Source organism: Microchirus variegatus (genome assembly GCF_963457635.1).
Source record: "Microchirus variegatus genome assembly, chromosome: 23".
NCBI classification, from domain to species: domain Eukaryota; kingdom Metazoa; phylum Chordata; class Actinopteri; order Pleuronectiformes; family Soleidae; genus Microchirus; species Microchirus variegatus.
The window spans coordinates 9,727,037-9,753,334 of NC_139824.1; the positions used below are offsets into that span (position 1 = coordinate 9,727,037).

Genomic DNA, 26,298 nt, shown 5'->3' on the forward strand with positions numbered 1-26,298 from the left:
GCAATAAGGCCATTAGGTAAATTGGTCACTCCATGTGGTCTTGTAATGGACTGGTGACCTGTGCAGGGTGTGACCCCACCTTTTACGCTATGTCATATGGAGGATAAAGCAGGAGAAGATGGATGGATGAAATGTGACCATAAATGTTATTAGTTTTTATAAGGTTGGACTTTTCTTTTTCACGTGACTGGCCCCTACTGGACGCTCAGTGGCCCCCAGGTCATTTGAGTTTGAGACCCCTGCTATAAACTGACCACCAGGTGTGAATGCGAGGCTGAATGGTTGTTTGTTTCTGGTGAAGCCATTTATTACCAGGAATGTATTTGCCCGGGGGGTAGAAGAATTCCCAGTTAATCTGGGTGGTTTGCCTTTTCCACCACACCTCAAAGTTACGGGAAACCCCGCTCGGTCGTTGTTCGTGTCGCCGACTCGAGCCTCCTCCTCTGAAAACAAAGCTCAAAAGAGCCTGGACCTCGTCGTCCGTCCACTTGTCGTACGTCCTTTTTCTTTTCGCTTCATATTTCTGAAACGAGCGTTTCGCAAAATGAATCTTTCTTCGTCTTCCTTTAAAGGTCTACATTGCAGTTGCACTGACTGACACAGCTGCAAAATCAGCGTTCCTCATCACACAAAGCCCCGCCCCCTCTAGATGTCCTGGTGATGTGAAAAGTCCCTCGTTGCGAAATTGTACTTCTTTTAGTGAAAGTTTGGTGACAAGGTAAAGTTTTTCTCCTCCGTAAATGAGAAAAGTTCTATACGTTGGAAAAGAGGGGCTTATATTGGACCCTGTGAAACCTCAAGAGAATGAAGTGTTAAACCTTTTTCTCAAGAGGTTGGAAGTGCTTCCACTGCTGGAAACTAATAAATAAAATAGTAGCCTTCAAGACTTTAAGGATCATGGTCAAGGCTAAAAGGTTTTTGCCAAATTCTAAAACTTAACTCCAGACCATTCCAATTTTATTTATATACATATATATGTGTTTTTGTGGCAACTTTTTGTTGTAACTTTTTTTTTTTTAAATGTTTCTGTTTGCTTATGTGTCAACCTGAAAGCAGCATCACTCACTCATACAAAGAATAAAATCAGGAAGCATAAGCCACAGCCACGCTGACAAATCAACATCAAACCTACGTCCAATCACAAGACTTTTGTGGCGACACGCAGTGTATTTATATTTTAAGGCTGACCTCGTCATATTCCTATGAAACAACGAGTGTGTCAGGACAAAAAAATTAGATGATAAATGACATGACAGGAAGACGGTGAGACTCCAACAAGCGCTCGCATTGTGTGCGCAAAGGCTCGCCATTTTACTGCACAAGCCTGTGCATGTTCGGATATAATGGGATGCTCACTTTTTTTTTCAAATCTAAACAGCTTTTAAATTCTGTTTTAATTAAAAAAAAAAAAAAAACCAGCAAAACATCAATCAATGACATGTATGATAATAATAATAATAGTAGTAGTAGCCTCGAAACTGGTTCTGGATCCTGCAACCTGCAAGATGAGGATACAGGGGTAATGATAATGAAGTCATATTCATACCCCGAGTGTGTGCGTGCGCCACAGGAACATGTCACAATAAGACATGTCAATAAATAGCCTTAAGTCCAGAGACGTTCTCGATTCACTCCGATGACAAACCTGATGCGTCTTATTTTCAGCGGCAGACGCCAAAACCTTAGCGAGCAGAGCATTGTTCCGTCTACGACAATCAGTCTATGTATCCTCACCTCAGCCAACACATGCCCCTTATTTACTCATGAATTATTGGTGACATTCCATCCCCAACACAGGCCTTGAATACAGAGTTTGTATGTTTGTCTCTCGTCCGTCGCTTACGACAGCAATCTGAAGGTGCACACGAGTTTCTCTATGACTTGTGAACAGCAACATTTCTGGTTTTGTTTTTCCCACTTATACAAATAGTGGCCGTTGTGTTACACACAATTGCTTCCATCTTGGAACCAGACTATGACAATTCTGTCCAGCTGTCAGAAAGCTGACTCGGTTTATTTTGTCACTAATGACTAATAGAGTTAAACAGTCAATCCTTCATATATTCTTTTTTAGAATATTATCTGTTGTTTTGGATATTTATGTATGTTAACAGTTAGCTTGAATCTAATTTCCATCAGGGCAGGAAGCAGAGGGCAATATTTCTGGTACAAAAAAAATAATCGGCTGAATAAAAACACAATAAGGTTGTTTTGTGTTTAAGAAAGAAAAACTCATAATCTGGATTACCAACCAGATAAACAATGCAACTGGCCTTGCAATAAAGAGAAACTACCTCATAATAAAGAGAATATTTCTCCTAACAAAGAGAAACTACCTCATAAAAAAGAGAAATGTCTCATAATAATGAAACTTTCTCGCTTTAAAGACAAACTATCTCATAATAAAGACAATTTATCACATAATAAAGACAAACGTTCTTGTAATATGGAGAAACTACCTAATGAAAATGTCTCCTAATAATGAAACTTTCTCAATTTAAAAACAAACTGTCATAATAAAAACAATTTATCACATAATAAAGACAATTTATCACATAATAAAGACAATTTATCACATAATAAAGACAAACTTTCTAGTAATAGAGACAAATGTTCTTGTAATACGGAGAAACTACCTCATAATAAAGTGAATAGTTCTCCTAATAAAGAGAAACTACCTCATAATAAAGTGAATAGTTCTCCAATAAAGAGAAACTTTCTTGTAATAAAGTGAAACTTTCTCACTATAAAGAGAAACTTGTTATAAACACTGCATGTGTTGCCATCTCAGGGACATATAAACGTTTCCACAGATTAAATCATCTCCAGATTATCTCTCTATTGAATTATTATTGTAGGCGTCCTCAGGGGCTCGGCGCTCGTGCTGCGAGCGCATCGCGCGCATGCGCAAAAGCACCACACTGCGACATGACGTCACCACCCATTCAAAACACAGGCAGACAAGCCTAGACACACTCCGAGCGAGAGAGCGCTGGACAGGCGGGCGATGAGCGAGCCCGGGAAAACAATAACAACAACCGACACAAGCTGAGCAGCCGTTGCCGTGGACTGACGGACTAACATACGGACAGACTGCGGAGGACGAGCGTCTCTCTCTGGAGTCTTCTTTCCCCTCATCTCAGCGCTGTCGCCTTTGCTTCCACTGAGAGAGAGCATCACGTCCCCGTCCCCCCCCTCCCCAAAGCGACTGTACCTGTCAAAATAAGCCGTGCACGGAGGTCACGCGGACGATGGCCGTCGGCGACGACCTGACAACGGCCGCGGCCACGGGGAACACCGCGCATGTGGAGCGTCTCCTGCGGGCGGGAGCCGAGGTGAACGCGGTGAACCGTTTTGGACGCAGCGCCATACAGGTTAGTTAGTGAGTTAGTGAGTGTTGGTCTGTTATAGACGCTTCACTCGAACACATGATGCACTTTATAATGAACGTGAGGGAATTTGACAGCGGTTTATAGAAAATGGCTGAAAATGTGTAGGACATTTTAAATAATTTTTGAAAAAAAAAAAAGGGGCAGTGACGCACAGTCCAGTGAGACAAGGAACTAGATCATCTAAATGACTGATTCCTCTGGATAAATAAATATATATGTATATATACACACATATATAAATACATATACACACACACACATATATATATAAATACATATATACACACACACATATATATATAAATACATATATACACACACACATATATATATATATATATATATAAATACATATACACACACACATATATATATATATATATATGTATAAATACATATACACACACACACATATATATATATATATATATATATATATATATATATATATATATATACACATATATATATATATATATATATTACACTGCATTTAAATATGTAGCTAGATTAACCAGTTCACACACAAAACTCATCCACCTGAGAAATGACCTATCAATTGTTATTGTTTTTAATAAAAGAAGAAAAAAAATCATTTTTAATTTGGCAAAATAAGTCCTCCACATCTTTGTATTTCGTGTGAATGTTAAAAAGCAGTTAAATTCCCCCCCTATAAAGTCAATGTAAATACATTCTAAGTAATGTTAGGATTACAGCAAATTAAAATGAACTTTTAATGCACCTTTTGTCCTCCAAAAAAAAAAAAACCTTATTACTGGACTTTATACTCCAATTTTTAATTTCCTCTCAAAAATAGATCACATATACAGTTGTTTTTTATTCCCACCCTATCGTTTTATGGCGTGGAGGGGTTATTAAATGTGATTTTAAATAGTTGACTCATCTGTGCATTCACAGACATTAATCCGTTCATTTTTGAGTTATAACAGAGGCAATACAATGTGATTGTAATAATATTTAAATAAAAATAATGATTGTTTTAATTCACATGCTGTGTAATAATTAAAAAAAAAAACACATTTTATGATGACAATAACGACCTGCATGACTGTGTTTATGGTGGAGGTGATGATGATGGGGAGCACGCCGGTGGCTCGGCTGCTGCTGACGCACGGAGCGGATCCGAACGCGGCGGACGCGAGCAACGGCAGGACGCCGCTGCACGACGCGGCCAGCGCGGGCTTCTTGGACACCGTGCGCCTGCTGGTCGAGCACCGGGCGGACCCGCAGCTCCGGGACAAGGCAAACTGTCGAGCCGCCGATTTGGCTCGAGAGAGAGGTCACAAAGAGGTGGTCGCTTTCCTGGAGAGAAAAAAGTGAGACACTCAGAGGAACTGGGCCCTGCGGAGGCCTGCGCGCGGCCTAAATTACGCAGTCACAGTGCTGCAAAACGTGTGTTTTTATTCATTTATGTCACTTTATTTCCGTATATATAGGCATCATTATTTTCCCCACTAACGAAACCACTCTTCCCACATGTAAAATAAGCTTATAATGCAGTGTAGAGCATTATATTATTCCTGTTCTAGCTTCTAAATATCCAGAAACATGTGTAAAAAAATAATAATATCCATATTGGTCGTATTTTACAGCAGCCTGTGGTGTTTTCTAAGAATAGCTGTGGTTAATAGACATCTTTTTGTTTAGTTATTTGTTTCTAATTTAAAAAATATTTAAACCAAATATACACAAAAAGCCATTGAGAATGTTTTGCACATTATCTTTGCCCTCTTTCCAAAATCATGGATACTATGCACTTTAATAAAATAAAACAAATGTCACCTTGTAAGAGCTGGCATGTTTTATTTTCTATTGCCCCCAAATTAAAGTCCTGTGAGAAAACAAACTGTTTTAATTAATATGTTTGATATTTTTGTTTGTTTACTGGCACTAAAGCATATCGTAGGGTGTTTTTGCCCTTTTTTTTTTTAGAGATTAGAAGCACATTAACTCTTCCATTCTTGCCGTTTTTACATCCACACTTACTGGACACAGCAGGGAGATACATTGGACTTATTTATTGGATGATGTTTCTTTTGATAATCTACTTTCTGGGGGGGAATATTTACAGAAGGTTAGATACAGCAGAGAAAAAAGGCTTAAGGCTGATTGTTATTGTGTAATACTGAAGCTCTGGGCTGATGTTAAACACACCAATCACATCGAGGCTGATGCAATCTCTCTCTCCTTTTCTTTTTTTTTTGAGGGGATTTTCAAGTCATGTGGAAGCAAAAACACATTATAATTCAACGAGTGGACAGTATTTAACAGGTTTGTTGAGTTAAATATTAGCTTGTGATGGTTTTATTCCTGTGCACCTGAGACGTGAGACACAAAAGCCTCTGAAGCTGCAGCTATTTTTAGTTCGACATCCTGTGCTTTTACAGGCCCGAGCTAACCGTTATTATGTAAAGTTGATCCATTTTATGCCAAACTTGAATTTATACAAACATATTACGGGCTAAACTTTATTTTCCAAGCAAACATTTATGCTTCACACCCAGAAAAAGGAAATCTGAGCCATTAAAACACAATTAAAATGTCCTTTATTTATTATTTTTTATTTAATACTCATTATAAATGTGTTTTTTTTCCACTATTTACTACTTCAACTTATATTTTATGGACTTCCTAACCTGAAATGAAGTCTCTGTAGAATCCACTTATGCTGCATATTTTCATTATCTTTCAATTTATCTCACCCTGTGTCCAAAAGTGTACATGTGATTATATCAATAATCAAAGATATACATATTCCCAGTGGCACTGACAGGATTTGACATATATTTTATATAAAATATACAGCTGTATGCAAGAAAAAGAAAAAGAAAAAGGTGTTTTAGTTGAGTATTTTCCAAGACATCGGATTCAACATTCAAAACGTGTATTTGTTATGGATAAGGCAAAATAATGGTATATAACTGGCAAGATCTATATCTATATATATATATAGTAGTGTACAAGCAACACAATTATAAAGCTGCAAAAATAAAAATTTTGCTTATAAGTGTCTTTGTACCTAAACATGTGATTTATATAGTGACTTGTGAATGAATGAATGAATGAATGAATGAGTATGAAGAGCAGTTTATTTTGAGTAGAGGAAAAACAAACACGCCGTCTCCAGCTAAAGACACAGCACATGCATGATTCGTGTGAGGCACTTTCTTGTGATTCACTGATGAAGAATCCACAGGCAGAGTTCAGTCTGTTGTCCTGGGTTGGGAGTCAGTCAGTGCAGGTGGCGTCTGCCGTGTCTTTCTTTCTCTTTTTCCTTTTTAACCCTTTCCACTGATTCGTTTTCTACGCCCCCTTTAATGTTTTGGTAACATTACGGAAGACTGTGCCATTGACTGCAACAGAAGGAAGAAAAGAGGTTTTTTTGGTCAGTTTTACTGTTTAAGAAAGTAATCAACTGCTGAGCCTGTCGTTACCAAATATTATTCAGTTGTATCTGTCTTTAGGCTACACCCATACTAATACTAAAAACAAAAATTCTGCTCTGGATACACCTGCCGTCCACCAACCATGGTATTTTAAAATGCCATAGCTGCATTTATGTCTGGACGGGCAAAAACAAAAGAACCATGGAAACAATGACGCAATTAACTTCCGGTTAAACCGATCGGTTCTCGATCGGCCACGACTTGACTGAACTCTTCACTCTTACTTTCAGTTCCACCTCAACGTCTATTAAAAATCCCTTCTCTGACTTTACCATTGTTGATCCCCCCCCCCCATTAGTCGTGCTTTATGAAACTAAGGAGGAGACGACTAAAGACGAGAGAATCAGCTTCCTGTTTACACCAGCACAAATTCTCATCTAAACAGATCATTTTTAACTGAAAATGCTACAACCGGATACATGTAGCTCCAACATGTTCAAAAGTATGGTTGCTAACGTGCACAGTGTCAAAACGCTCGTGAGAATTGTATCACATTAGTCACGCGGTAACATACCTCTGATGATTTCTTTTTAATACATACAGTGTTTAACTAAAGGTATTTGACCACCACCTAAAGACACAGCTGTAGTAATTATCAAAGTCATTTTTCATGTTTCTGTAATGGTTAATACACCAGTTTATAAGTTAGAAATATAGACAATTTTAATGCTAAATTATAATTATTATTGTAAAATGTACTATTTCATATAATATATATATTTTTTTAAATATATATTTATATATATATATGTGTGTGTGTATATGTGTATGTGTGTATATATGTGCATATATATGTGTGTATATGTGTGCATATGTGTGTATGTGTGCATATATACAGTATATGTGTTTGTGTATGTGTGCATATATTTGTGTATGTGTGCATATATATATATATATAAATGTGTGTGTGAATATTTATGTGTATATGTCAATATATATATATATATACATACAGTATATACAGTTTATGTTAGAAATATAGACATTTTTAATGCTAAAATATAATTATTATTGTAAATGTACTATTTCATATTATATGTTTTTTTAAATATATTTATATATATATGTGTGTGTGTGTGTGTATATGTGTATGTATGTGTATGTGTGTGTATATGTGTGCATATATACAGTATATGTATTTGTGTATGTGTGCATATATGTGTGTATGTGTGCATATATATGTGTGTGTATATGTATATGTATATATATATATATATATAAATATGTATGTGTGAATATTTATGTGTATATGTCAATATATATATATATACATACAGTATATACATTTGCCAAATAAATAACAATAGCAAGTTTAAAAAACTTACCTTTGAAGGATTTCTTTTTAATGCATTATGTATGTATTTAATTCATGCATATGAAGTATATTCATGAGCAATTGATTAACTTAAGACTGCATGTAACGTAGTGCATGCTAAAAGGCAAAGCGCCATAACGGCAGAGTCTGAGCTCCCTCACAGGTGAAGGTAACGGACATTACACACTCCAGTGGAAGTTCAGAGGGAGGGATGAGTCCCATAACGCTCCACCCATGTGTGGTCCATTACTCCTCATTGTAAAAACACAAACACACCCTTCCAGATGGTTTAAAAAGCAGACCCTCGTTCACATGCCTGAAGAAATGATGGAAATGAGTCATTGTAAAAGTTGACAACTTACTTTCAAAGTCTTTATTGTCTGAGCCCAGTCCATCTGACTAATCTGCGGTATTGCAGTTAGCAGGATACTGCTGGCTTTGTTGGCGTTCTCCTTCATCGTTTTCATTACGTTGTCAACACAGACCTAAGACAAGGAAGAGAGAGAGAGGGAGAGAGGGGAAGCAGCCTGTGATTAATAAAAGTAACAGCAGTGCAATTTTTCCTTGTGTCACCGGAACTTTGTACGAGACAAACATTTCTTAACATCCAGCATTCCTTGTTGTTCTAAGACAAATATTTGCACTTTGAACACAGAAGGAAGACAAAATAAATATATCACAAAATGTGTGATACTCTATACGAGGTCAAAGGTTTCTCCTCAAGTTTATTGTCTTTGCTGTTAAAATAAACAAGTTTAGTTTTAGTTTTCCTTGCAGGCAGCTGTGCTCTGCACGTCAGTGAGTCGTCCTATGGTATTAATAAGGTAATGAGTTTTTAGCTGTGGATTATTTACTCGATTAATCCTTACGTCCATAAAAATGTTTAAAAAAAAACGTTGATCAGTGTTTGTCAAACCTGGAAATGACGATGTTCTCGAATGTCTAGTTTTGTCCACAAACCAAAATGATTAACTTTTCATGATTTATTTGTTATGTGGAGCAAAGAAACGAAGAAAATATCCACATTTAAGAAGCTAAAACAATCGGAAATCTTAAGTAAATCATCATTTTCACACACATCACTTGAAGAATAAGGAAATACAAATCCATGCATCTACAGTATCTGCTGAGATTGCATGCAGATACCAAGGCCACAGTTTTGTGGTCAAGAATATCCGCTTATATCAAAATGAAATGATGTGATAGTGCTGTACAGTGCATTTTGTGTCCTGTGCTCATATTTTTTTCCCATGCAACCTTCATTAACTCCCCGTGAGTGCTTTGTTTTCATGTCGCACTCATGCTGCTGTGGCGTTTTGCGATAAAGACGGTGAAGCTGATGACTCAGTATGAGTCAACCTCCTCTGGCAACGCTTCCACCGGAGGCTGGCAGGCTAGCTGCCGGGGGTGTGTGGGGCGGGGGGGTTGGGGGGGGTTGGTGTGGTGTTGTTTGGATGAAGCTGAGAGTGTGTGTGGAGGAGGCGGAAGGATGTGGCGAGCGTTCGGCAACAGGAGGGGCAGAGAGGTCAGCTGCAGGAACTGGGAAGTGGAGTTGTGACTTTGGCTGGATCGGTGACAGAACTCGCCCACACGCTTTTTTTTTTTTTTTTTTTTATCGAGAGCATTATCCAGATTGTCTAACAAAGAGGAAGCCGCTCAAAAACCAAGAAGACTCAGATACTCGAGTCAAGAACATGGATGGAAAAAACAGGAAAGTGACAAAGCTATTAAAAATATTCATTTATATGTGTATATGTATGTGTATATGTATATATATATATATATGTGTGTGTGTATATATGTGTGTATGTATATATATATATATATATATGTGTATGTATAATATATATATGTATATATATGTGTGTGTGAATGTATAGTTTATATATATATATGTGAATATATAATATATATTATTATGTATATATATATATATGTGTTTGTATAATATATATTATTATGTATATATATATATATATGTGTTTGTATAATATATATGTATATATATGTGTATGTATAATATATATGTGTGTGTGTATGTATAATAAATATATATGTGTATAAATAAATGTGTATATATACATGTCTGTATAATATACAGTATATATGTATATATCCACCCCACAGACATGAATGTCTGGCTGGTATCTCACTGAGCAAACTGTTTTTTTTTTTTTTTATGTGATATGTCATATCAGACCTACTAGCACTGTCTTTATCTGTTAAAATAAACAAGTTTAGTTTTAGTTTTCCTTGCAGGCAGCTGTGCCCTGCACGTCAGTGAGTCGTCCTATGGTATTAATAAGGTAATGAGTTTTTAGCTGTGGATTATTTACTCGATTAATCCTTACGTCCATAAAAATTTTAAAAAAAAACGTTGATCAGTGTTTGTCAAACCTGGAAATTACGATGTTCTCGAATGTCTCGTTTTGTCCACAAACCAAAATGATTCACTTTTCATGATTTCTTTGTTATGTGGAGCAAAGAAGCTAAGAAGACGAACAGAAATCCTAAGTAAATCATCATTTTCACACGCATCACTTGAAGAATAAGGAAATACAAATCCATGCATCTACAGTATCTGCTGAGATCGCATGCAGATACCAAGGCCACAGTTTTGTGGTCAAGAATATCCGCTTATATCAAAATGAAATGATGTGATAGTGCTGTACAGTGCATTTTCTGTCCTGTGCTCATATTTTTTTTCCCATGCAACCTTCATTAACTCTTCCCCGTGAGTGCTTTGTTTTCATGTCGCACTCATGCTGCTGTGGCGTTTTGCGATAAAGACGGTGAAGCTGATGACTCAGTATTAGTCAACCTCCTAGTATATATGTATATATCCACCCCACAGACATGAATGTCTGGCTGGTATCTCACTGAGGAAACTGTTTTTGTTTTTTTTTTATGTGATATGTCATATCAGACCTACTAGCACTGTCTTTATCTGTTAAAATAAACAAGTTTAGTTTTAGTTTTCCTTGCAGGCAGCTGTGCCCTGCACGTCAGTGAGTCGTCCTATGGTATTAATAAGGTAATGAGTTTTTAGCTGTGGATTATTTACTCGATTAATCCTTACGTCCATAATAAACAGTATATATGTATATATCCACCCCACAGACATGAATGTCTGGCTGGTATCTCACTGAGCAAACTGTTTTTTGTTTTTTTATGTGATATGTCATATCAGACCTACTAGCACAGCGCTAATTGTAATTACTGTAAACTGAAATTATAAATGAACTGTATATGATATTAGGAGAAGTCAAAAATACCACTGTATTTTTTTTCTGGCACCTGGAAAGAGGGAGGAGACCCAAATGATAAAACAGCTGTGTAACAGCTTAGTAAAACATATATAACGGATAATAAATACTACATTTAGCTCACAGAAGCATCCTCGTAAAGTGCTTATAGTCTTAAAACAAATGGTCTGATGATGACCTTCATCTTAAAAACAAATGTAGCTGCACATTTATGCCGATTGTTGTACAACAAAACAAACAAAAGGACAGGAAGGACGTGATATCACATCCTTTCAAAATAAACAGTGCATCACCCATGACTAGCAATAATTAACACAAACACAAGGACACGAAACACAAACGTAACAACACTGGCTGTGAGGACTTCCAGCCCGCCACTCACCGCCTCCTCGTGCTCCTTCCAACAGTCGTAGTCCGTCGCCATGGCGATGCTGGCATAGCATATGCCAGCCTCTTTGGCGAGGACGACCTCGGGCACGGTCGTCATGTTGATGACATCGGCGCCCCACTGGCGAAACATCAGGCTCTCCGCCCTGGACGAGAAGCGGGGCCCCTCGATCGTCATCATGGTCCCTCGCACGTGGCACTTGACGCCCAAACTCCTCGCCACCTCCACCAAGACCTGCAACCAGGAGAGAAGAGCTAGTGTGTGTGTGGCTTTAGTGAGCGCATGAAAGAAGTGTTTATACTGGTCGGGTTGGCTGAGAGAAACATGTTCAGGTCTGTTACAAATAGAGAAGGACCAAACAAATGTATAATAATTAATCATAATAAACACGTATATATAAAGAACAAGAAGAGGTCAGGTCACAGGTCCATTGCTACTCAACTTGTCGATCTTCAGATCTTCATACTCGTAAATCTTTTCCTTGCAGAGGTCAATTTTCAATAAGATTTAGTGGAATCTGGCAAAAAACTGTTCCTCTATAAAATTCTACAAAAGATGCTTAAAAGATCACCTAACGGTAGTTTTTTTTTTTTTCATGCGTTGTTGTCAGTGTCTCATGCTCAAGGAATTTAATAAATTAGGGGTATAAACAAATATTCCCCTCACACACACACATTACATACTCATATTATTTGCTTTTATATTAATGTTTGTTATTGTCTGTATTTTCTGTTATTATATATAATTCGTCACTATTAGCTTGTTATCACTTTCACATAGAAATTTTTTTTTTGTATGTTTTCTCTTAATTTTGTGAAATTTTAACATTTAGGTAGAGGCTTCAAATAAGCCCACTAGATTTTCAGCCTCTTCCGGCTCTTCTTGTGCAAAAACTGTGCAAAATAAATGAATGAATGAAAAAGAACAAAATACTTTGACTATTCATACACTTTGTATTAAATGCATTTTAAGGTTTAATTAAAATATGAAAGAATATGAAATTTCAGGATTTAACAATATACAACATTTCATGGACTCGCTCACCTCTCTGGTTCGGTGACAGAAGGGCTCAGCCATGGGGATGTGGCACACGCCTGCAGGGCTGGTGGGCTGTCCGTCATACAGCGTCTGAGCTCTCTTAGTAGTCCTAACAAAACAACAAGCAATTAAAAAGTTATCGAGGCAATTTTGACAAATATGCAGAATAAAATACATTAAAAGATTGATTAAAAATTATAGATAGGTATGTTCAATGTCGAACCTGCCACTTAATCGCACTGTGTAGCTAATAAAGTGACCGGTTAGTGAGTGTACATGTACACCACACTATACAAACAATCATTAGTTGCAGCCATTAATTAATTAATTTATCCCAGAAAGTTTTCAATAATATAAAAGGTTGAAATAATGATTTTAATTTTTTTGCGTGATAAAATCAGCAGATATCCATTTAACTTTAACTTAACCTACATATGATATCAGTACTTGTATTAAATAATAATATTATTATTGTATGATCTATTCACTTATTCTCAGTGAGAATAAGCAAAACCAATGTCAATGCAAAACCATGATATGGAAACTAAGAGGTTTAAGGCCCACGTGTGACTGGACACACTTACTGAAAGCCAAAGAAAACAAACAAGCCGAGGTGTTGGCATAATTGTGGCATCGATAAAAGGAAGCCTGAAGAAACGAGCCGTCACATGTGGGACAAGTCTGAGCATGTCTCAGCATGCCACTTCCTCATTTCTGACAAACAGATCTCGTCTGTGCTTGATACTGGTCGTCGGGCTCTATTCGCAACCAGAGGCAAATGTGATAAACACGTGTGCAACTGCGCCCAGGAAACAACAATCGACTCCCCCCGACTAGATGTCGTCTCGGACCGAATGTATGTCGACTCACTGGTGACGAACAGCTAAGCCGTTCCTGTTTCCTGTACGTCTCGCTGCGTATATCAAGTTATGACATGGAATTTGTGCAGTCAGTCAACAGAGAGAACACAAACACTCCCTCAGGGTTATGCTGATACAACACTACACATAAGGATGTATGCATAAGCCCTGAGGTCAGAGATACTTCTGAGAAAAAAAAAAGCCTTTCTCGTGGGAAGATTTTCTCAGGTTCACCGACTAGTGTTTTTTTTTTTTTTAAGAATTTGTTATCACCTACTGCAATATGAGCCTCTGTAACAGAATACATTATAGTATCTGTGATCACGTGGCTCTAAATATGAGCGTTCATGACTTGTTTCCACGTCCGTCGCTTGTTATTTACACGGTGGGAGGTGCTTGTGGCCACTTGATGAATGGAAGACATCTAGTGTCATGTTGCTGCCATTTCAAGTTATAATAGTCGAATCATTTTTTTCTTATTTAAATACACTGCCGTTCAAAAGTTTGGGGTCCTGAACCTATATAATTTTGTTTGTGTTTTCCATTAAAAGTCACACTTTTATTCATCCGAGTTGCAAAATGAATAGAAAATATAGTCCAAGACATTGACAAGATTAGAAATAATGATTTTTATTCCAAATAGTAATTTTGCCCTTACGTCAAAGAACCAGCAAAACTGTTTTCAGCTGTGCTAACATCATTGCACAGGAGTTTTCAAGTAACGCTCCTGCCTGTAAACTAGTAAACTACCTGCTCCTGCCTGCTGACAGAGGCACATTATTGGCGCTTTTCCACCATACGGTTCCATCACGGCTCGGTACGGTTTGATATGGTTTTCCCTTACTTTAGTACCTCCTCAATGTGGGCGGAGAGAAACTGCTGTGACACAAACTATTTATTTATAAAGCAGTTGTTGTTTTTTTTCCGGTGTAACCGAATCATTAGACTCGGTTCGTTAAAACGATATGTTCACAGAATGGTTTCAGTACTTGTACACAGCCTCTGGACTGAAATACAGCTGCAGTGTTTCTGATGCTGCTCGCGAGCGACAGTTTTCGGCAGTTCCTTGGTAAATGTTGTTCTTTTTTCCTTTTAAAATAGACAAATGTCTACTAAATAAAAGTACCAGGTACTATCACCAAGGTAAAATCCTTCAACTGTTGTTGGCCCTGGGAAAATTTACAACATACCATACTAAACACAAAGGTGAAAACATTCCTAACAGAGCTTGCATTTCAACTAACGGTGGATGCCATCACAGTAACAGCACCTATACTATGCATCTCTTGTGGGTTTGTAATAAATATCCAATTGTGATTTTAACATAATTATTCTCATTTTCATGTGCATAGCCTATTTAAACTGATTACTGTGTCATAATTGTGCAGATTTGTGAGAAACAAAGATGCTTTCTTCAATTCTGGAGAATATGATCTGTGTCGGCCAGGACAAGATTTAATGTAAAATTGTAATTTGACACACATTTTTGGCTTTAAGAAAAAATGCGCCTCCTGCGGTTTGACATTTTTACTGCAGTAGGCTATATAACGATTTCAATAAAAAGTTTGATTAATTGTTCAGCCCAAGGAGGAACTGGATGAAAAACCAGCCGACACTGGGCATGAGGCAGTGTTTTCACCCTGGACAGATCACCAGTCTATTGTCTAAGGACAACATACAGAGACAAACAACCATTCACAACCAAAACCTAAATTTACCTAAATTTAAATTGCACATCTTTAAACTGTGGTACACTGCAGTTGAGGTGTGTTGCCATATTGGTGTAAACGTCACAGGCTACATTTTTAATTCTCGCCACAGCCTGAAGCCGAGACTGTGACAGTAGAGTTACGAGCTCAAGTTGAGTTTTTCCCACTAAACAGGATAGTAAACAAATATTGGCTTTGACATTTGTGTCAACCAAAGCGAGTAAAGTCCTTCCTCCCCGTTCTCACTCAGCTATCTGGATGTTCTTGTCGCACAGTAACATGAATCCTGTCATTGAGATTTGTGGGAAGATGCTTGAATTGTACAGTAAAGCTCTTTTATCTATTTGAAAGCAGCATTGAAGCAGCATTTCAAAAATAACAAGACAGTTGGTAGCCTTATCAAAGACAGGTTACAGAGCAAACAGTATAAATACTTTTATTTACATATTAAATTATGTAGTCTGGATTTTTTTTTATACCAGATTGAATTTATTTGATAAAGCACACAAAGTGATGAGTCTGTACAGTGATTTGGACTAGATTTAAGACGCTGTACTTTCTTGAAATTGTACAAAATGTTTTATCTAACATCTGTGATGCAGATATTCTCAGGTACAACATGAAAAGTCTGAAAGTCCCCCTTAAGTCAGCGGTGTCAACCACCATCTCGTACAGGACAGGGGCTTTTCCTGGAACCGGCCACGTGTACACGGGTGTGTGTGCGAAAGAACAGCGTTTCAGCTGCTCAGCAAATAACTTCCCCGGCATTGCTCATCTTTTAACAGTGCCCACATTCATGCAGCTGAGTAGCGCCGATTGTGCTGGAGCAGAATGGAGTTCGAGTGCAACTAAAATTAGGTTGAAGATCAGCTGAGGTCCCTCAAACGCTTCAAAAAATTATTGTACTGAGCACTGATCTATTCAATGTATTTCCAATTTGTTCAATAACAGAATCAGGAAAAATTAACACCTACTTAACCCATGAAACATCAACTCGCTAAGCACTTTACTAGGAACACCAAAATAATACTGAGTAGAGCCTCACTATGTCTCAAAGACTTGGGGATTCAGGTCCATGGTAGCATGACTGCTTCCCATCATTCCTGGATTTGCTCATCTTCCATTAAACCACATCCTACAGATTTTCTATTCTGGTGACTTGGGAGGCCAAAGAAATACACTGAACTCATTGTTACGTTATTAAAAACCAGTTTGAGAAAACTTTTGCTTTCTGACATGGTGTATTATCGTGGCGGAAGTAGCCATTAGAAAACTGCAGGCACGGAGAGAGATGCACAAGGTCACAGACGATGCTGTCGACTGTGGTATTCAAGCAATGACTGACTGGGATGTCAAGGCCCCAAAATATGGCAGGAAAATATCCAGTGTGTCATAAACAAACACCAGCCTCGATGATGACACACGGTTAGTCAGTTTCACAAATTACGCAGCAGAAATTTCTCAGAACTAAAACTGTTTTTCTGATAATTTTCTGATGTCCCGGCACCGTTCAGTTTCCATGAATTATGCACAACATTTTCATGACTTCCTCTCTGCTTCATGTCCTCATCTTTAAAAATTTTAAATGAAGCGGCAGAGCATCCCTGCACATTTTTGCATCGAGGTAAGAGACATTTTCAGGACAATGTCATCTCAGTTAGCTGGCAAAACAAAGGCTTAATATGGCTACTGTGCCTAATCCAGCCATTTTTTTTTTTTTTTTTTAAATCCTCAACAGGCCACTGGAGATAAAAGTTTTTCAGACTTTCTTCCATAGTTCATAAGAAAAAAAAATATTGTATATACAGCATAACTTTTTTGGGGGAAAGTTTGATGAGTAATGGATTTCCACCTGGATCAAAGTCAGGGCTCATACCAGGCCACTACAGAACAATCTAATGTGTCTTTCTCATTCAGTCTAACTGCTTGTACATGTACATTCTGAATCATTAAGCTTCCATAGAGTGGTCCTATGGCACATATATATGTGAGTCATGGAGGTCTACTTACATACATTAACTTGTTTTTATGGTCAAAAACCTCCTAGAGCCAATAGAAAGCTCTTCTCAGCTGTCTCAGAAGCGCAGCTCCCCCCTCTGGAACGGTGGATGCACTGCTACTCATTATCAAAACATTATTTTAACAATGTTTAAAAATAGCTTCGTCACAACTCCCCGCCACAGTCCCTTATATGCCTTTGACCCGGTGTCAGAAGTCACGAAGAAGTCAAGAAGATGTTCTTCTTCTTCTTCTGCGGTTCAATGTACGCAACCGGATGTGCCCGGACTAGTGCCCGGAGCAGGAGGATCTGCTGTTCAGGAGAAATGCTGTTTACGTAACCAGACTGGGTTTTTTCAGAAATCTCGCTGAGCCCGAGATTACAATACAACCTGGTGTTCTCATCAGTGGCTGAACTGTTTGTTTCGAACCTTCAGGGATTCATAAACGAGGTAATGGTACAGATACGCACCAAAAAAAACAGCGTTAATTGGAACTTCCGTTCTATGGGAGCTTTAACCGGATAGTCGGATGAGCTGTAGACAGGTTTTGTAACAGAATGCTATGATAATCGCAGAAAAGCACCACATAATAATCCCAACAAATCGAGTCCCGTGTGTAAACAGAAGAGAAAAGGGGAAAAAAACAATGTAATACGTACGTCGTAACCTGCTGATTTGGTCTTGCCACACTCACCTGTCAATGAACTGATCGATGATTACAATGTCTCCTGGCTGAATCTCCTCCCGAAGTGAGCCACAGGCCGTGGTAGCCAGCAAGTGTGTGCAGCCTTGTTCTCTCAGTGCCCAGACGTTAGCCCGGTAATTCACATTGGATGGCATTATGGTGTGTTGCCTTCCATGTCTAAAAATACATAGTATTGTCTGTGTGAAGGCATCTTGACAGGAGCAAGTTTTGTCCACTAGATGGTGCAAGCAGAGGACAAATGAATATGCTTCCTTACCTTGCAAGGAGCACACATTCCACATTTTTTATTTTACCCAGTATCAGAGCATCAGATGGCTGTACAAGAATAGAGAGGGACAATCAGGCTTTAGGAAAGGAAATGTCAGTTGAGCTTTTCTAAAGTAACTTTAGCCTTAAATTTCACCAACCTTTCCATACGGTGTCTCAACATAAAGCTCAGTCCTTCCCTCCAAGATGTCTGGATCGTCAAGTCCTGAACCCCCAATTATACCAATCTAGATGGGGGAGAAAAAGTAGTCACTGCTTCATTAGAATAAAGAATAACTGACACTGACACACAAATATAACATCGTAGATCCATCACAGTAGAACCATGTTATTAACGATAACGCTGTTGGTATACATGTTGAGATACATGTTTTGTTTGGACGTTTATGGATTCACCTGCCGTGTCAATTGAATATTAAACTTAAAACTTACTACTTAAACTACTACTTTAACTGACAGTTGAATGTAAGATAACTCAAACTGATGACAAAGCGTCCGTGACATAATTGCTCAATAATAAAAACACAAATTTAACTTGTAGTTATAGAGATAGACCAGTTTTTGTTTGCATAGCTTATTTGAAAAAGTTCTGTGTTTCCAAGACCTACAGTATTTCATGTTTTTCAGCAAAGACAACTAAAAACACTGCAAACACCAGACTTTCCGTCTAGTTTTACCAGCGTAACGTGTTTTGCCAGTCGTGATGTAAAACGCATTTCTCCGTATTACAGATATGCGACATCTTTTTGACTAGTCGTAATTTCATTGTGACTAGTATGAACTGTAGTTGTAGATATCTGTGATGTCTTTCTTGTCAGTCAAAACTACAGTTTCAGACATCTGCAACTGAGTTTTACTAGTCAGAATGAAGTCACTTTTGCCATTCATGTGTAATGGGTTTGTCATTATAGATATCTGCAATTCAGCTACAGACATCCTCAACTGATATCTGTAATATCTACAAATCAGTTTAAACTCCATTCTGACTATCTGAAACTCAAAAATCCAAGAAATCTAAAATGTAGATGTCTTCAACTGAGGATAATTAAAGATATCTTTAAATTGAATTATGCTGTTTTGCTCTGCAGCTTTAATGTTTAACTTATACATTGGTTGTAATTATATTATACAAGTGTATTGCTGTGCACATATAAAATAAGAATAGGAGAGTTTGTTCAAGTTTAACAATTTAGTGTACCATTGTAGAATGAGATTAATAGCCAAAATTATCAGCCAAAAACAGCAGCATATGTTGGCCATCGATTGACCTGATTTATCGGCCAAAGAACAACACCCTATTTGTGGAAATTTATTTTACAGTCTTAGCAATTAGGGCAATTAGGATTTGAATAATTTATTTCCTTCATCAATGACAATCAGCCTGTCTGCAGTTGTGCACTAGCTTACAGCTGCCGGATGAACACGTGCTAAAAACACTGCACTTGAGACGGTTTATCCAAAACAGTACACCTCTAAACCACTGGAGATAGTCTGTATATATGTTAGCTTGTTGTTGTTTGCTGTCGCTATTCCCACTAGTCTGCAGAGTCCGAGTGCAGCTTTGCCAAAATGATGCTATGAGCTTTTGGTCGCACTTCAGAATGGTCTCACCTAGCTATGCTCTCATTGATTCATGGAGCGAGTTCAAACACAAAGTGTAAAGACAGCAAAGTTTTCACCACATAACATTTTAGATTATTACCTTAATGGGAAGCGTAGAAGCCATGACAATGAGCCGCCTGTAACAGATTTAACCAAATCCTGCATAAAACGCCGCTCTATAACTATTGCTAACAACATCCGGAAGAATATTGAACAAACGCATATCTTCCTGTTTGTTTACCTTCAAAATAAAAGCATGAATACAAACATGCTTTAAACTCGTTTTTGGGGCCGCGTAACTACAGTATATTATAAACATTTACAAAGCAAACTTACTATAATTCTTCTACATTTAACGTGTGTGTGTGTGTGTGTGTGAGTTGTGTTTCTATTCTTTGTGAATATGACCGTTTTGTAATCTGCTGAATAACAATAGTTGTGTCGATATTTCACAGACTTTCAAAACAAAAGTGTCTGTATTGCTATGGAACACTATATGATCTAAAATAAAATGTATTTATGACGTAAAATGAATCTTTACTTTAAAAAAACATGCAGAAACGACTCATTATAACTTGATTTTACGGATTTTGGGCTATATAAATAAAAATGACTTGATTTGACTTGACTATTATCAAATATACACCCTGTAAGCCATCAGTGATTATTTTGTGTCCGTGTAATTGAGTGAATTTCCAGCATTACTTAACATAAATTCATAAAACTTAAAAAACTGAATACTAGTGTCCTGTTCTTCCTGTCTCAATAAAGGCTGTAAGATGACTGGATTTCATATAACCCACAAGTTGGACCCACAATGGATATAATATATATAATATTCTCAGCAACTGCACTGCACACATCATGCCGTTCAGACCTTTGTGAATTGTGATATTAACAAATCATAAACCAGAGGAGTCTCCAGGAAGTTCTGTGGCTGCTTGTAATAAAAGAGTAAAACATTCATTAAAGCTAAGAACCAAAGAGACAGAACGTGAAGGGGAGCCAAAAAAAGAAACAGACACCCGTGGAAATTATAGACCGTATGGAGGTCAGTGAAGGACAGACGTGGTTTGTTCTCGAAGGACTGTTGAATATTTCAAAGCATGGTTGAGCACTGATTGAACAGTTTCTATTCTGCATCATTGTCTGGACTTCCTTAGTGATTCCTGAATACATTTTGATAGCATTTTAATCATCTGTCTGTGGCGCGACACTCCCTTGCTGTACACAGGGTGATGCATTTTATGTCATGACTCACAGAGGGAGGGTGAAAGCATATTAGTAACGAGAGACAGCAGTGAATAGTATTTGGAAAAGTGGACCTGGAGTCGTTTTTTCAGAAATGTATGTTAAATTTTGTATTTAAATGTTGAATTTTAGCCTTAAAATTACATTTAGTACTTTCCATCATCAGTTGTGGACATACTTAGATAATATGGTTATTACTTTTTAAATACCTTTTTTGATACTGTATACTATTATAGATGTTTTTGTACTTTTGAAATATTGAGTAGTAATATTCTTATTACTGTGTATTGTGCAGTTTCAATAAATAGTTCCAATTATTTCAATCTTATTGCAAAATTGACAAATCTTTGGGTTATTCAAGCATAAATGCCTAAAATGAACAATACAAAATGAAAATAAAAGACTTGATCAATGCAATTTATTAATTTATTACCAATACAAAAGCCCCCATATTTATATCTATACACTGCAGATAGTGAGCTGTTCTCCGTGAGCAGAAGGTACAGATTGGTTTGTGTCAAGACAAATGTAATCACTGTACTCCACATTATCCCTGAGAGCACTTTTAAAAATAAAATGCATTCATTGAAGAAAATCAAAAAGTCAAAAACAGTGGCACACTGCACATAAAATAGAATTGTTTTACTGTGTTGGGTAACACCACCAGGAACAGAAACAAGTCATTTGTCCATTGATGACCACTCTGCAGCTCAACACCAACATCTCATTATGTCCCACAGTCCAATTAGCAATCAAAACATAAAGGGATATCTTTATCCACCGTATCCATCAAGGTCTGATGTGATGAGTACTGTTTGGATCTTCAATACTGCTGACAGGCAAACACAGCAGGAATCTACACGATTATGACAGCGAGGTCAGAGTGGCAGGGTCGACGAGGTCATCTGTGGTGCTGTCAACAGGGTTGTCCTCACGTGTGCTGCTGCTTCTGGCCTGGGTGACACACACATTAGCCAAAGAATCGCTGTCGCTGTCAATGGTGATGACAGTGAGTGAGTGCTTTTCTGTGCGCTCACTACTCTTGTGCCTTTTGCTCCTTTTCTTGTGTTTCTTCTTTTTCTTATGATGCCGTCTGCTTCGCTCGTGTGCGTTTTCCTCGTCGATCAGCTCCACACTGAGGCTCCTGCTCGCCTTTCTAGACCTTTCTTTCGATTTTTTTCGACGCTTCTCTTTGCTCTTTTTCTTGTGTTTCGATGAGATCGCGGAGGAGTCACCTTCAATTGATTTGGAAAGTGCGTTTTTGGATGGTTCCTCCAAATGCCTTGTCTTGTATTTCCTCTTCCCGCCTGGCTTGTCGTGGTGAGATCTACCCTTCACTGAAGGAGAGCGACTCCTGGAATAAGACCGAGAATACCTCCTGTCATGTCTCCGGGAGTCTATGCTATGGCTCCTGGAGCGAGAGCGCGACAAGTGCCTATCGGGGTACTTGCGACTACTGTAATAGTAAGACCGCTTCTCTGTATAATGCATCCCACTGTCATTTCTCTCTTTGCTGTAATGACTATAGGACTGATAATTTCGATAATTGTCCCTCCTTTTATAATTACTGTCACATTTTACAGGTGACTCTCTGCTGCTTAAGTAAGAATGACATTTTTCCCTGGATAGAGCGCTGACACTGCTCTGCAGGATTGCAGGGCTCCTCCTAGAAAGTCTGTGCTCTCTACTACCAGATCTCCGTCTCCGCCTGTAGTCTTTGTCCTTTGACCAGCGCTTGTCCTTCGAGCTCCCGTCATCATCAGATCTTCGACCTTTGTCTTTTCTATCTGACTTACTGGATGTCTTGTGTCTGTCTGACCTTATGTTTGAATCAAACTGATGATGGTCTGTTTCTACATTACCTGACTGTTCTGCATCTCCCTGATTGCTACTCTGTAAAACTGGGGGACTGACACTGGAGAAACGGATGTGTTGAGGTAAAAGAGGCACTTCCTTGGTTTCTTCACTGTCGAAGTCTTCAGAGTCAGAAGAGAGCTGAACCAGCTCTGGAGTCCTGTCGACTGTTGGCTTGACAAAGCTTACAATGACACAATCATCATTGTCGGAATACAGGCACACCGACTCTTCATTGTTAACTCCACGCTGAGTCATGTCCGTTTGGCTATGAGAGCACATGTGCTGCGGAGAAGTTCCAAACTCTTGTGTCTCCTCTTCTAAACTGCTGTCAGATTCTGAGTCTGATTCCGAGTCGAGGACTGATAGATGCTCTGCCCTGCTCTGTTCTGCAGTCGTAGAATACGATGGCCCTGGCGTTTCATCATCCCAAACAGAATGACTCAAAGTAGACGTGGAATCTCCAGGGAGGTCCAATCCCATGGACTGTTCCTCATCCTCTGAGATGGCTATTACAGATGAGTTGGAGCTGCTGTCTTCGTTTGAGGAAGCAGCTGGGCAGTCGTACACCGCATGCTGGTCATACGCCTCCATATTAAATGGGGATTTTGCAAAGCTGATGAACTCGTGTAGAAAGTGTTCGGTGCGACCCTGGATGAATGGCTTGAGCTCTTCCTGAATGGCTCCATCCTCCATGTCAATACGCGTAATGCGTGACATGATGACGTGCTGAACTATGTTGACCAAAGAGCCGTGGGACCCATATAGCACCATGAGTTCTCTCTTAAGCCATGGGATCAATCTATGAAGGCAGGCAGGATTTCTGCGGTAAAACTCTGCCGAGTTGTCGCGCAAGCGTCCACCATCCCGGACAGACCGAACCTTAACCCCTTGGCGATACAGCTCCCTCCTGAAGTTGATCATTTCCTGCTCTCTGACGTTGGTCACGGCCCGGCCTTCCCTTGCAGCTCTCCTCTTGGCTGCCAACCTCGACATCATACGTTGTATGTAACGGTCCTGGTTTTGTTGGGAAGACATCGTTGAGCCTTCAAACATCACTCCATTGTCCGGAGGTGGAGAGGTTCTTCCACGCATCTGCCTGTGGACTCCAGTAAGAGTTGTGCGGTATCTAAAACGCACTCCCCCAAAGGTCCCAAAAGAGCCATTATTCATCGGTTGCAAGTCATATTTCTTATAGTCTTTCTCCGATTTTATACTGTGATAGATAGAATTGAATGGCTGTTTGCATAACGGACACTCTGCTTTGTTCTTAGACCACTCATGAATACAACGGAAGCAGAACTTGTGCAGACAGAGGTCCAGATATGAAATGTTGTTAAATGAGTCCAAGCAGATGGGACACTTCGAGTCTGGCGACACCTCTGCAGACATGGCTTCAGATTTTTTCCTTCTGCCACTCTTCTGGCTCTGCTGGAGGGCAATCTTGATTGCCGACATGATCTGTTGTAATAAAAAGAAGATTAAAATTAGTTCTAAATTGGCCAAATGGGGTACTTCCCCCATTTCAATTTGCCTTTGATCTGTTACCATATCATGATTGCAGTGGTAACTCACCTACAGATTAAAGGCAAGTTAGACAGGTGAGGGCAAACATTTTTCTGAAACTATTATTTGGGAATGCTGAATTACCATTTCCAATTACAATATTCTTGTTGCAGTGCCCACATCTCAGGCTTGAACTGGCTCAGCATTACATGCATGGCACGTTGCCTTGTGTATCTTCTCTATTGGCACATCTGTCTTTAGGCAAGCAAGTGCAGCAGCAATATTGACTTAGGGTGCAATTACCTTTTAAATCCACACCTACAATACACCTGTTAGAGGGCACCGTTCTTCTCCATTTTGTTTGAATATTGAACTTGAAGGGAACTTTCGCTCTCACAACTTAATTACTACCTTTAAGGGCTGAAACTAACTAACTAACTATTATTTTCATAATAAATTAATCTGTTCATTATTTTCTCGAGTAATTGTTTGGTCCATAAAAAAAACGTTGATTAGTGTTTCCCAAACCTTGACACAGTGATGTCGATATGAAAATAAAAATCAGTTCTACTGATTTCTTTGTTATCTGGATAGAGGATGCGTTGTTGTTAGTCCAATTTTTTAAAGGTTATTACATTTAAATTACACATTATAACCTGATCAGGTCCCAGTATACAACCATTTTAGGCCATTGACGTAAAAGGTCAGAGAATTTCTGCTTACACATGTAAAGGGATTAAAATAGCACAATTCTGTACACGCACAAACTTGCAAGCTATACATTAACAAAACAAACCCCAGGCCAAGCTTGAGAGACATGTCGAATAAATGTGCAGAAGAAAATATTTTCATAATTGTTCTCACATTAGAACGATTACAGTGTTCAGTATTTGTCAATACTGTAAGAGAGGCGTCAGACCAGTCATAGGCTGTAAGAGAGGCGTCAGTCCATGCATGTTTTAGCAATGAGGTGTCGTACTGGTTTATACTCAAAGCAATTATGCCAGTCAGTCCACAACTACGACGACTCTGTGTAGATATAAAACCGTGTTAATAATAATTGGTGGCCAGTATCGATAGTTAAAGTTAAGTGACCTATGGTTTTGTGGTTTATTCGGGTTCTTCGCATTCGATTGTTTTTCTTGTTTTCGGTGTGTTAGCTTAGCAAGTTAAGCTACATCACAACGCCATCTGTTTGCAGAAGTGTTTTGTTTGACAGTCCGTCGCATGAACGACTGACCACCTTGAAATAATGTGTCAGATACATGTTGAAGTTCAAATGACCAAAACGACTAAGTCCAGTGTCATTTACAAACACACTGACTTGGCTAGATGAAGTTAGCAGGCTGGCTAAATCAACGAGACGCTATCGAGCTAGTTCGCTAGGATATTTGAGAAAAGTTGTATAATATTTACCTATACCTTCCCCAAGCACGTTTATGGATGATCATTAACTACACAGTCCGTCTTGAAGGAAAACATCCATTTTGACGTGATTGTTTTACGGGGTAACTGTTTACAAAGCCCAACTGCTTGGCTTCGTAACAGTCCTTTGCTCTCACGCGTCTTCTTCTTCTTTAAATTTAAGCAGACTGGAAGCTTCTACGGCACATTGTTGCCTCCTAGTGGCAGACGTTTATTTCCCATTTATTTATTAATGTGTTGTTTATTATTGTC

General features: G+C 38.5%; 3 protein-coding genes across 3 annotated transcripts; 1 reads left to right on the forward strand and 2 right to left on the reverse strand.

Annotated features, from left to right (window-relative positions):
* Positions 1 to 3,251: 3,251 nt before the first annotated feature.
* On the forward strand, positions 3,252 to 4,845 carry cdkn2a/b (cyclin-dependent kinase inhibitor 2A/B (p15, inhibits CDK4); the record flags this gene model as incomplete). Its single annotated transcript, XM_083909766.1, has 2 exons — positions 3,252 to 3,374; positions 4,479 to 4,845. 2 exons carry the CDS (start codon positions 3,252 to 3,254, stop codon positions 4,731 to 4,733), a joined length of 378 nt encoding a protein of 125 aa, XP_083765892.1. The 3' UTR covers positions 4,734 to 4,845.
* Positions 4,846 to 6,542: 1,697 nt separating this feature from the next.
* mtap (methylthioadenosine phosphorylase) lies at positions 6,543 to 20,203 on the reverse strand. The gene is made up of 8 exons (XM_083909246.1): positions 20,111 to 20,203; positions 18,549 to 18,635; positions 18,398 to 18,456; positions 18,130 to 18,297; positions 12,873 to 12,975; positions 11,823 to 12,062; positions 8,537 to 8,659; positions 6,543 to 6,766 (listed from the first exon to the last, which is right to left on the reverse strand). The coding sequence occupies exons 1-8, from the start codon at positions 20,132 to 20,134 to the stop codon at positions 6,728 to 6,730; spliced, it is 843 nt and encodes a 280-aa protein (XP_083765372.1). The 5' UTR covers positions 20,135 to 20,203; the 3' UTR covers positions 6,543 to 6,727.
* A 1,678-nt stretch (positions 20,204 to 21,881) lies between these two features.
* Positions 21,882 to 26,174, reverse strand: toporsa (topoisomerase I binding, arginine/serine-rich a). The gene is made up of 2 exons (XM_083909245.1): positions 26,038 to 26,174; positions 21,882 to 24,576 (listed from the first exon to the last, which is right to left on the reverse strand). The coding sequence occupies exon 2, from the start codon at positions 24,571 to 24,573 to the stop codon at positions 22,126 to 22,128; it is 2,448 nt and encodes an 815-aa protein (XP_083765371.1). The 5' UTR covers positions 24,574 to 24,576; positions 26,038 to 26,174; the 3' UTR covers positions 21,882 to 22,125.
* Positions 26,175 to 26,298: the final 124 nt, after the last annotated feature.